General features: G+C 48.6%; 1 protein-coding gene across 1 annotated transcript; it reads left to right on the top strand.

Annotated features, from left to right (window-relative positions):
* Positions 1-4,894: 4,894 nt before the first annotated feature.
* On the top strand, positions 4,895-8,266 carry TRIM56 (tripartite motif containing 56). Its single transcript, XM_054589774.1, has 2 exons — positions 4,895-4,951; positions 6,009-8,266. Exon 2 carries the CDS (start codon positions 6,010-6,012, stop codon positions 8,245-8,247), a length of 2,238 nt encoding a protein of 745 aa, XP_054445749.1. The 5' UTR covers positions 4,895-4,951; position 6,009; the 3' UTR covers positions 8,248-8,266.
* The last annotated feature ends 4,725 nt before the right edge of the window (positions 8,267-12,991 follow it).

Here is a 12,991-nt window from a genome sequence, read left to right as displayed (position 1 = left end):
CATAAAAACAGATGCATAGATCAATGGAACAAAATAGAGAGCCCAGAAAAAAACCCATACTTGTATGGTCAATAAATATATAATAAAGAAGACAAAACATACAATGGGGTAAAGATAGTCTATTCAGTAAATGCTGTTGGAAAAATTAGATGCAAAAAAAGTGAAACTTGACAACCTTCTTACACCATATATAAGAATAAATTCAAAATGGATTAAAGACTTAAATGTAAGACTCAAAACCGTTAAACTCCAAGAAGAAAACACAGGCAGTAAAATCTTTGACATTTCTCTTAGCAGTATTTTTTTCTGACATATCTCTTCAGGTAAGGGAAACAAAAGAAAAAAGTAAACAAATGAGACTACATCAAATGAAAACGTTTTTGTAAAACAAAGAAAACCATCAACAAAAAGAAAAGACAACCTACTGAATGCAAGAAGATATTCTCCAATGTTGTATCAGATAAAAGGTTACTATCCAAAACTTATCAAGAACACTAAAAAAAAAAAAGCCCATTAAAAAATGGGTAAAAGACCTGAATACACATTTCTCTCCAAAGAGGACATACATACAGATGGCTAACAGACATATGAAAAGATGCTCAACATAGCTAATTATCAGAGAGATGCAATGAGATATCACCCCAAACCTTTCAGAACAGCTATCATCAGTGAATCAACAAACAAGTGTTGGTGAAGATGTGGAGAAAAGGGAACCTTCCTTCAGTGTTGATGGGAATGCAAACTGGTGCAGCCACTATGGAAAACAGCATGGAGATACCTTAAAAAATTAAAAATGGAACTGGATATATATCCACTTATGAGCATATATCCAAAAAAGCATGACACGCTAATTCAAAAGAATATATGCACCTCTATGTTCATTGCAGCATTATTTACAATAGCCATGATATGGAAGCAACCCAAATGCCCATCAAAAAGGGATAAAAAAGTGGTGGTATGTACTGGTGTGGGCAAAAGTAGGTTTACAGCCCCGGCTAGTGTGGCTCAGTGGACTGAGTGCCAGCCTGCGAACCAAAAGGTCACTGATTGGATTCCTTGTCAGGGCACGTGCCTGGGTTGTGGGCCTGGTCCCCAGCTGGGGCACATGCAGGAGGCAACTGATCAATGTTTCTCTCACACATCAATGTTTCTCTCCCTCTCTTTCTCCTTACCTTCCCCTCTCTCTAAAATAAATAAAATCTTTTTTAAAAACCTCATTCAACTACAGACTTAAATAAGTGATTTTTATTATATTACACCTCAGAAAACTAATTTTAAAATGTAAAATAATAAATGCCACCGTCACCTAAAACGGGAGAAAGAGAAGGAGGGAGGAAAAAACAACTTTGAGGTAACAGAAACTATACAAGGCAGAAAAAACTAAAACCACACATACAACACTGTCATTCATATCCTCAGAGATAGAAGATATTGTTTCCACAGGAAATATAGGGTGGAAAAAAGGGAACTCATGAATTAGAACCATGACAACAGATTTGAGAAACACAATAGAAGGGTTGGAAGTTTTAAGTTGAAAAAAAATCTCCCCGAAACTAGTACAAAAATAGAAAGAAGTGGAAAATAACAGAAAAATAAAATAAAATTAGAGGACTCATTTAAGAGATAGAGCGTCGGGTCCTGCCTGGTGTGGCTCAGTGGGATGAGTGCCAGCTTGTGAACCAAAGGGTTGCTGGTTCGATTCCTGGTCTGGGCACACATCTGATGTTTCTCTCACACATCAGTGTTTCTCTCCTTCTCTTTCTCTCCCCTCCTTCTCTCTAAAAAAATAACTAATGATCTGATAGATGGAACTTCCCGAAGAGAAAACAGAAAACAGAGGGGAGAACATCATCAACAAAATACTTTAGGAAAATTCCCCATATCCAGAGGGAAACTGTTTCCAGAGCAAAAGAGCTCACTGGACACCCAGTATGATTCCCTCACTGTGAAATTCAGAACTTGGAGACAAAGAAGCTTCTAAAAGCTTCTCCAAAGCACTGGTTCCTGAGAGGTAATTGTTAAATTTCAGGAATTCTGCAGCTGGTTATTAAATCAGCCCTGGTGGGAATATATATACCCTATTTACATCATGGAAACTGATAAGGGAGGAAACTGGCTTACCAGCATATTACTAACTAGTTAAGTAAACTGGGACATAATTATGCAGCCATTAACTACGAAGACTATTTAGAAACATAGAAAATGCTGATATAACATTAAGTTATTAAGTGAACAAAAAGTACATGTACAGTATAAATACAATTATGTAAAATATATTTCATATGGACAGTGAACAAATATATACAAAAATGTTTTGTTACAATGACAATATGTGTTTTAAAATTTATTTTAAATTGTCCTTATTATTTATATCAATTAAGATTAAAAATCTTCGCTCACACTGCCAACCCCCACCCCCCAGTACCTACAGAACAAAGTCCAAATGTTCCCAATCCTATAATAGCTTCCTATTAACTTCAGGTTTTATAGAATTCTAAACAGGAAATTTTAGTTTGTTCTGCCTGTCCAACCTCCATTTCCTGCCACTAACCTCCACCCACTCTTTTTCCAGTCCTATCACACGAGGCAACTTCCCCAAAAGTCATCTCTGAGGTGCCCTTAGCACCCGGCAGCTATCTGCATCCTACCCCCAATTCCTCTTCCCGCACATGTCTGCCTGGCAATGCTTATCAGTTGGCTGCAGCTGAGCTGCCAGTTGGTTTAGGAGCCTTTTCTCGGAGTGCAGAAACTCATTCTGGGGCCTGGCCCCACACTGCAGACACTTTAAGCAATTGTTCAACATTAACGGAGGCAGGATAGGACAGCTACTGTAATGTCTCCTCTTTCAGGAAGGCTTCCTGATTTCCACACCACCACCACCACCATTCCAGGAGAAATCAAATTCTCTCTCTTCTGTTTTGTCATAACATTTTATATGGCCTTATGTGAATCGCTTTTTCTCCTCCAACTCAGTTTCCTCACCTGTAAAATGAAGACAACAACGATACTTCTCTCACCAGGTTATTGTGAGGATTAAATCACTTTATGTTTACAAGACCCCACGTCAATCTCGTGCTAAATTCTCAATAAAAGGAAGCCATTGTGGCAATTATTTTGACACCGTAATATCACATTTGTCTTACTGTCTCACATTGCACCACGTACGTATTTCGCCTCTCCTATTAGATTGTAAACTCCCTGTGGGCAAAGAACATATCTTGTTTGTTTTTGTATATTCCACAGTGCATGGCACACTGGCCACAGTAGGCATTCAACAAATCATTCTTGAATGTGCACAACAAGCCCACAAAGGCCATATGCACATGCAGGGATATGCATACACTTAGGGGCACACGTACACCAATACAATTTTCTGCCCGCATCTTGGCGGACCATCGGGCCTGAAACGTTCCACAGGGCTGGTCGGCCCCTTCTTCCAGAAGTGCAGCATTCTCCAGCTATGACTCCTGTGACCTTTCTATTGGATTTCCAACTGCCCCTCTGGCAACTGCTTCTCAGATTCCTTTCAGCCCCTTCCTCCTTGCCCTTAAATGCCTGTGTTCCCCGTGGTGCCATCTCAACCCTGTTCTTTTTGCTTTGAACACTTGAGTGACCTTATCAAAACCACAGATCCACATTGGAAAAGTGGCCAGCCTACGTATTGCCAGCCTAGCCTTCCCTCTTGAGCTGAAAAACCTAAGGGACATTCTGCCCTCCTTCCTTCACCACCCCCCCAAAGGCTGATCTCAAGTCTCACGGCTTCTTTTGCCTTCAGCAATAACTCCTCCACCCTCCCCTCTGTCCCTATTGCCACTGAGTCAGCGCAGACTCCACCTTGCCACCCCACCACCCCCTGACCGCCCCAGCCCCCAGCACGCACTTTCCACCTAGACCCTCTAGTCAGGCTCCCCTCATTCTCTTGACTGCTGCCAGAGTAAGTTTTCATCAGTTGGGTTTCCTGCCCAAGTCCTGTCATTGTGGATAAAGGGGTGCATACATGTATAGATATATAATGAATCAACTATAGTAAAATGTTAACTACAGAATCAAAGGGGCGGGTGTTGGTTGCAATTCTTTAAGCTTCTTTGTGCTTCAAAATTTTCATAAGATGTTGGTGAAACTATCCTTCGGTGATTTCTTTCAGCTTGTTGGATGAAACTCAAAGACTCCTTCACGGAGCTCGTACGGCCCGTCATGATCTTGCTGCGCTGCCTCCTTCTATAACCTCATCCGCTACCACTCACACATCTTCCCACGAAACACCCTGGTTACTTAGAGCCACCCAGGTGAGTCGTGGTATTTCATTCCTCTGTGTCCACATACTTACTGTTCCTGTCCACAACATTCTCCCCTGTATTCTTCTCCAGCAAGCCCCAAAGCCCTGTTCATTCTTCAAACTCAACTCAAGGGACACCTCCTCCAGGGAGCCTCTGCTTGCCCCCTGGGATGGAGGCCCCTTATATTGTTCCCACAGCCTCTCCCACAGCTCAGCAGGAGGTTATGGCACCAGGGGCCTCACCTAGGACTGGATTTGCAGAAAAGCTGCAACACTGGAAACCTGGCCTGAGGACTGGAGTCTGAATCTCACAGGAGCTCTAATTTTCTCCCTCGGAGGACTCGTCCTTAGGCAATTCCCAGCTTTTGCCACAAACGTGCTTAGCTGGCCGAGCAAGTCCTGAGGCTACCACCGGCAGGCAGGCCCTGCAGGCGCCCGGAGGGGGCTCGAGCTCTGATGGGGGTGCCCCCCTCACCGCCTCAGGAAGAGGTGCAGGCAGGGAGGGGAAGAAGGCGGGGCCTGAGGCTGTGCAAGTCAGTGTCCCGGGGCTGGGACGGAAGTTGCACAAGTACAATTAGTTTCAGTTTTGTTTCTCTTCCAGGCACCCTGCAACAGCCATCTCCACACCTCAGCCCCCCGCTCCTGGTCCTGCAGCCCAAGGTCAGCTCAGGCCAGGTAAGGAGAGGGAAGGAAAGGGCAGCTGAAGGAAGGCTGAACTGGAGGGAAGAGGGGGAGGGGAGAGAGACCACGGGAGGAAGAGGAAGGGAGGGGGAAGGTGGAGAGAGGGACCCGGAAGTCAGGAGAAGAGGGGAGACTGGGCGGGAGCACCCCCACCTCCCCCAACAGGGCCAAAGGTCTGAGGCTTCCTTGGGAAAGACCCCCTCCCACTCTCTGAACTCTCCTCCCAGCTCCCACTTTCTGGAAGTTTGGGGAAAATTCCCCAAGTCCCATCATCAAGTATTTTCACAGCTACTGTGCTGGGAGCTGGGAGGACTCACAGATGAACCTCACACAACTCGGACCCCTCAGAGGTTTCTAGGAGAGCAGAGGGCCTCTTGCAGCAGGAAAGACTGAAAGAAGAGGACTCTAGGAGTTGAGGCAAAGGCTACAATGACCCCAAGATCCACTGGCTGGAAGGAGAGGGCAGGACAGTCCCTTCCTCTCGGCCTCTCTGCTGCCTGCTCCAGAACCCATTTCAGAAAGTCAGGGCAGGAAGTGGGGTTCCCATTACCCATGATGCCGCTCCCAGGTTCTAGAAGAAGACAGGTATGTGGGCCAGGGGAATTGGGGCCCATTATACTGCCCCAAATGCCATAAATCAAGAACACTCTGCCCACCTGGACCTTCCGCTGTGTCCCCTCCGACCCAGCTGGACCCTCGGGACCTGTGCACGCAGGGGCTCAGACCACACTTGCCACAAGTGCTCTCAATTAGGGCACCATTCGTTACACTGTTAGGGCTCTGGGGCCAGGCTTCTGGTCTCATCATTTCTTACAGCTCTTGACATACGCAAGCAGCACCAACTTTTTCACATTTGCCAAATGTATGCAAGGAAGAGGGCAGCTCCCTAGCTCAAGAGCGAGTGGCAAGAGGACGCACAAGACCAGAAGAAAATTCCTGGTCATTCAGGTGATTCTCCAGACCTGGTAGAGCTTGAGGATAGAAGGAGAGGCAGGAGAGCAGGCTGGATGCCCCGTGGCGGTGCCCTCTAACCCTGCCCCTTCGCTTGCAGCATGGTGTCCCAGGGATCCTCGCCTTCTCTTCTGGAGGCCCTGAGCAGTGACTTCCTGGCCTGTAAAATCTGCCTGGAGCAGCTGCGGGCACCTAAAACCTTGCCCTGCCTGCATACCTACTGCCAGGACTGCCTAGCCCAGCTGGCTGAGGGCGGCCACCTCCGATGCCCCGAGTGCCGCGAGACTGTGCCCGTGCCACCAGCAGGCGTGGCTGCCTTCAAGACCAACTTCTTTGTCAACGGGCTCCTGGATTTAGTGAAGGCTCGGGCCGGTGGAGACCTGCGTACAGGGAAGCCAGCCTGTGCACTGTGCCCCCTGATGGGTGGTGCCAGTGCTGGGGGTCCAGCCACAGCCCGGTGCCTCGACTGCGCTGATGACTTGTGCCAGGCCTGTGCCGATGGGCACCGCTGCACCCGGCAGACTCACACCCACCGAGTGGTGGACCTGGTAGGCTACAGGGCAGGGTTGTATGACGAGGAGGCCCGGGAGCGCCAGGCAGCCCAATGTCCCCAGCACCCAGGGGAGGCCCTGAGATTTCTGTGCCAGCCCTGTTCCCAGCTACTGTGCCGTGAGTGTCGCCTGGACCCCCACCTGGACCACCCCTGCCTGCCCCTGGCTGAAGCTGTGCGTGCCCGGAGACCAGGCCTTGAGGAGCTACTGGCGGGTGTGGACAAGAGCCTGGCTGAGCTAGAGGCTGCCCGGATGGTGGAAAAGGAAGCCTTAGCTTGCCTGCGGGAGCAGGTGGCCAGGGTGGGAACACAAGTAGAAGAGGCTGCTGAAGGCGTTCTCCGGGCCCTCCTGGCCCAGAAGAAGGAGGTGCTGGGGCAGCTACGGGCCCACATGGAGGCTGCAGAGGAGGCTGCTCGGGAGAGGCTGGGGGAGCTGGAGAGCCGGGAGCAGGTGGCCAGGGCGGCAGCTGCCTTTGCCCGTCGGGTGCTCAGCCTGGGTCGCGAGGCCGAGATACTCTCTCTGGAGGGGGCGATTGCCCAGAGGCTCCAGCAGCTGCAGGGATTTCCCTGGATGCCTGGACCATCCCCCTGTCTGTTGCCACAGCTGGAGCTTCATCCTGGGCTCCTGGATAAGAACCGCCACCTGCTGTGGCTCTCCTTTCAGAAGCAGCAGCCCCAAAAGGACAGTGGGAAAGATGGAGCTGGAAGCCAGGAAGGTGAGGAAACCCAGAACCGCAAAGAGGATGGAGGCCAGGCCCCAAAGGAGGACAGAGCCCAGACACCCCAGAAAGATGGAAGCCAGCCCCCAAATGTGGAGAGAGCCCAGACCCCGAAAGAGGGCAGATCCCAGATGCCCCAAGAAGATGGAGGAGCCCAGACTGGCGGCAGATCCAACAAAAAGAGGAAATTCAAAGGCAGGCTCAAGTCAATTTCCCGGGAGCCCAGCCCAGCACCTGGGCCAAACCTGGAGGACCCCGGCCTCCTCCCCAAGCCCATCTTTTCCTGCAGCTTTCCCACACGGATGCCTGGAGACAAGCGGTCTCCCCGGATCACTGGGCTCTGCCCCTTTGGTCCCCGGGAGATCCTGGTGGCAGATGAGCAGAACAGGGCTCTGAAGCGCTTCTCCCTTAATGGTGACTACAAAGGCGCTGTGCCTGTCCCCGAGGGCTGCTCCCCCTGCAGCGTGGCCGCCTTGCAGGGCGCGGTGGCCTTCTCAGCCGGGGCTCGGCTCTACCTCATCAGCCCTGACGGCGAGGTGCAGTGGCGCCGAGCCCTGAGCCTCTCCCAGGCCAGCCATGCTGTGGCTGCAATGCCGAGTGGGGACCGGGTGGCTGTCAGTGTGTCAGGCCACGTGGAGGTGTATAACATGGAAGGCAGCCTGGCCACCCGCTTTATCCCTGGGGGCAAGGCCAACCGGGGCCTTCGGGCACTCGTGTTCCTGACCACCAGCCCCCAGGGCAATTTTGTGGGGTCAGATTGGCAGCAGAATAGTGTGGTGGTCTGTGATGGGCTGGGTCAGGTCATTGGGGAGTATGGGGGACCAGGATTGCATGGCTGCCAACCGGGCTCTGTGTCTGTGGATAAGAAAGGCTATATTTTCTTGACCCTCCGCGAGGTCAACAAGGTGGTGATCCTGGATCCAAAGGGGTCACTACTAGGTGACTTCCTGACAGCCTATCACGGCCTGGAAAAGCCTCGAGTGACCACCATGGTGGACGGCAGGTACCTGGTCGTGTCCCTCAGTAACGGGACCATCCACATCTTTCGGGTCCGTTCTCCGGACAGTTAAAGGGCCAGGATTGGGGTGGAACTGGGTGGGACTGGGGAGGGAGTGGGGCAGGAGGAGGGAGGCAGGGTTGCCATGGGATGTGGTAGACTAGGGCATTTTCCCAGAGGGCAGGTGTTGGCAACCTTTCAGTGTGCGTGCCACACTGCCAACCCCTTTTTTGGGAGGGCAGCGGTAGGGACCAAGGGTTGTGGCATGACCATAGCTCTCAGAGGCAGAGGAGGAGGGCTGGCTGGGCGCTGGGAGTTAACCACACCTCTTGCTTTTTGTGCGCGATTGCCCCCACCATTACCGCCCGTCGCTCTGCTACTGTCATTATAGTTTAAGTCTCTGAGATTTGTAAGCTGGCCCTAATTTGCATTCTTCAAAACCATTCCTGGTGGAGGAACTTGGAGAGAGTCTTGGGGAGGTGGGTGGGCAGAAGTCCCCCGAGCCCAGAAGGGCTCAGGGAATGTCGGGCACATGCCCTTTGGGAGAGCTGAGAACTGGCTTTCCTCAGATTGGAACAGGGACACACGCCAGGTCAGAAGAGGCCTGGGATTTTGAAACGGCAGTTAATGGCGTTTTCCACCAGCTGCAGCCAGGAAGTACGAAGTCTTCTCTGATAATGGTGCCCCCAGTGCAGTATGGGGTGGGGGACCAAGTACAGACGCCAGCTGAGGCCAAGGTCCTCAAGGTCTGTGAAGAGAACATGCTGCTAGAACACTGAACCTGGCAGGGTCAGCGTCTAACACACAGGGTTCTGAGCATGAGAGAAAGGGTACCCCCAGGAGCCCCTGCTACCTCCAAGCCAAGATCTATGTAGGATGTAAAATCTTTTTTGTATTGATATCTTTACATTTCCTGGAGCCTATTTTTAGTTTCCTCTTAGTTTTCCAACAGAGTTCCTTTTGAGAAATTTTGGCTCTCATTTGGCTGAACTAAGGGGTGGAAGAATGTGTCCTTCAGGAGGCCCCACCACTGCGGAAAACCTCACCCTGGAGGCCAGTATGGGACTGAGACACAAAACGGCTGGGAAACCTAAGAGGTTGGTAGTGGGGCCGGGATGGTGAAGGAGTAGAAACCGGAGAGAAGGTTCTAGCTGAGGTGAGCTACCACCCTGGTCCTTTGCACAGACCATCGCAGCGGTGGAACCGAGGTGGACATGTTTAGCCAGGGCTGTCGAGAGGTGACCTAAGGGAATTGTAACGTGGGGATCATGGGCAATGGAGTGTTCATGGGAACCAGAGTGATTTTGGACAAGTCTAGAGGGAAGGCGCAGGGCATTAGGGGTGGGGAAGAGAAAATCTTTTTTTCTGGGGAGGTTATTGCTTGTTTATTGAAGCGATAGGGGGAATCATTAATGTCAAGTGGACAGATTCAATATATAAAAGTTTGATATGTATACACAGCAAGGAATACTGAAGATTTTTAAAACTAATAAGATGAAAAAACCACATATGTAGAACTGATCTGAGGAAGAGCTGAGCCTCCCTATATGCAGTGATCGAGATATCTTAGTCAAAGAACCAAATAAGCTGTGCACCCAGGGGGACATGCTCACAGGCCAGGACTACTAAGGAAAACAATTTTAACAAGTCAGTCACTTTCATGTGTCAAAAATACATTTTTAAAATATATAATGGAGAAATAGACTCCTGGCACTATAAAATGTTGCTTCCTGGAGAGAAATTTGGCAATACTTGACAAGAGCCAAAAAAACAAACAAACAAAAAAAAAGACTAAGACTCCGTTATCTCACTTTGGGGAATACATTCTGGGAAAATAATTCAAAAGAAAAAAGTGGTTACTCAGAATTTGTGGCCACCCTATAAATGATAGTCTTGACTGGAAACTGCTCAGCTGTGGGGGGACAGCTAAGTAGATTGTGGTCTGTTAGGAAAATGAGCTACTGCCTTCATGTATGATAACTATGAAAACTATTTACAAGAATATGTTACGTGATGCAATCATAAAGCAAAATGAAGAGAATTTGGATTATGATCACATGATGATAGCAACGAGGTGAAAGTATGTTTGATTCGTTACTAAGTGGAAATAGGTTCAAAACGTGTAAATAGTCAGTGATTTGGGAGATTGGGTCCTTTCTGCGTTATTTTGTGCTATTATTTATATATGCACATTTTTACTTAGTTATTATTGCCCATTAAGTAACATATATGCTTGAATATTTACTTAAAAAAATACAACTCTATAAATGATATTTAAGAACAGCTACTGGATTTGCAGCGGTCTATCTGGTGACTGAGCAAGGAACTCACCCTGGAGGCCAGTAGGGGACTGAGAGACAAAACAGCTGGAAAACCTAAGAGGTTGGTAGTGGGGCCGGGGTGATGGGAGAGTAGAAACCGGAGGGAAGGATCTAGCTGGGAAGGATTCTGGGAAGGATCGTCTCACCCTGGGAAGGTTTACAGAGGTCAGGTGGTCTCCTAAGGTGGTGGGATCGTCGTGTAGTGTTTAGAAGGCAGGGGAAGGTCTTACTGAGTTCACCAACTAATCCTGACCAACTGGAAACCAGGCAGCGGTTCTAAGGAACCAACAATTACAGGATGAGTTGCACTGGTGGGGAGGGTCTGCCTTTGCAGCCCCATCTGAAGAGTTAACAGAATGATGGCTCATAGCTGGTTCTCGGTGAAACGTGTGTGAAATGAATATCTGTGGCAAGGGATGGGACAGTGGTAAGACTCCAGAGATTTGCCACCTTAAATGCCATAGCCCCATCCAACCAAGTTGTCCAAAACCTTGCTTTATGGGAAATCTTCAGGGAGGCACTGTGGACACAGTCCACCATATGCTTCCCAGCGGGGGGCCTGGCTCCAAGTCACAAAAGAGATGTGATTGGGGTGTCCTGCTTATGTATGTGGAGGGGGACCTGAGGGATCACATACCTTCGGGCTGAAACAGCAGCTCTGCAGAGCGGTACAGGAACCATGTGCCAAGGCCCTGGCTGGTGAAATAGCTCCGGTCAAGTGGCTCACCCGGAGGCAGAGCAGGGATCGAGACCTTTAGAAAGGGAATGTCACCTGACAGCAAGAAGAAAATCTTTCCGATGCTCCAGGACTACAGGAGCCAGGCATTGGAAGATTGACAGAAATTCTAAATTTTCCTCATTAAGGGGTAGGGGTGGGAAGGCACAGAACACTGGCAAAATACAAAATGGATGGGAAGTATAGTTACTGAGCCAATTTAGACGTAAAATCCCCAGCATCATAAGTGTGACCCGGGAATCATAATGAAACCCACAGAAAGCACCACTCAGCACCAAGAGAGAGAGTTCTTGGTTAAACTACAGATCTATAGAAGTCAGGGACATTGTGAAAGATACACGCCACCACCCCCACCTTGTGTTGGACTGTGACAATTAACTTGATCAATTATTCCTTTTCCTGTTTGGAACTTTCTAGGTTGTGCACGTACTGGTGAAAGGAGAATGCCATTCGTTCAGGTAGGGAGAAAGGGAGTAGAAAGCCTCTTTCATATCCTTTGCACTTAAAAAAGTGAATGAGGAAGCAGAGACCTGGCTTGAGTGCTGGCTCTTCCACTTAATGTACTCTTGGTCTAGCTCCCTAACCTCCCTGAAGTGCAGTTTCTACATCAATAAAATAGGGATAATACTATCCACCATGCCCACCTCACAGGGTTGTGAGAACTGGGTGAGAAGTAGAAAAAAAGTATTTTGTATTTTATATGCCGTAAAGCTCAAATCCTAGGTATTGGTTGGGAAAAAGTTCAACTGACTTGTACTAACTTAATGCTGTTACGTCAGTATAGGCTTGAATGGGATGTTATGTGCACATATTGCAAGGTAAAAGCTCAAGAACATCTGGGTAGAGCTGTTACCTGCTTCTCCTTTGGAGAAGACTGTTTTATTTTGCATTCCAGCTGTTATTTGAAGACACCATATACTATGACACAACCGTGACTGTTGGAGGAGAGGGAACCGATAGCCAGCTTGCTAAGACGCAATGCTATTCCTAAAAGCCAGCTGAGGATCAGACTGTACTAATGAAGGACTGATAACCATAGACTTTTAGAAGTTCAAAATGGTGAGAGTGGCCAAATCTCTTGATAATTTAGAGAAAATATAATTCGGGAGGGAATAGCTCTCCTTTCATTGTAGTCTTATTACTGTGTCTATAAAGCCATGCTGTATAATAAATCTACAGAGATAAGATTTCACAGGGGCAGAAGTCCAAGAGGGAAGTCAGAAGTCTTCCTAGGAAATTGGTGAGGTTGGTGAATCAGCTGGGAACTAGAGTTACCCTGTAAATTAAGTGGGAGATTGGACAGAGACACAGAGTTCTGTTTTGGGGAGAATTCAGTCTTGGACTAGCTGGGGCAGAGAGCTGCCAGAGAGCACTCAAGAAAATGTTCCTAGCAAGAGAAAGACCAAGTTCCAATGCAGGCATAGAAAGATTGGTAACTTGACCAGAGGTAGCAGAACCATCCTACCCAACTGGTTCGTAAATATAGTTTAATTAAATGGATCAGGACAAGAGCAAAAAAATGTCTTTGAGGGACCACAGATGCCTTGGTTGGGGGACATTTTTTGCAGCAGGGTTGGGGTGGACCTTACTTGAAGCTTTAGGTGAGGGATCTTTGGGACCAAATAGAGAAGGGGCCTGTGCGTAAAGAGGCAAACAGGAAGTAGGTTTGGGGAGGTTTTAGAAGGCAGCCTGACTTGTTTCAGGAGAAAGTTAGAACTGGTTGGCTAAGGAGCCAAGAGAGACAGGGTTGAAAATGGAAT

Source organism: Pteronotus mesoamericanus, unplaced genomic scaffold (genome assembly GCF_021234165.1).
Source record: "Pteronotus mesoamericanus isolate MK-2021 breed Mesoamerican mustached bat unplaced genomic scaffold, CSHL_Meso_final scaffold_167, whole genome shotgun sequence".
Taxonomy (NCBI): domain Eukaryota; kingdom Metazoa; phylum Chordata; class Mammalia; order Chiroptera; family Mormoopidae; genus Pteronotus; species Pteronotus mesoamericanus.
This window is presented reverse-complemented; position numbering and strand designations above follow the sequence as displayed.

Coding starts and splice junctions, on each gene's coding strand:
- TRIM56 (XM_054589774.1), top strand. CDS start 6,010: ATGGTGTCCCAGGGATCCTCGCCTTCTCTTCTGGAGGCCCTGAGCAGT.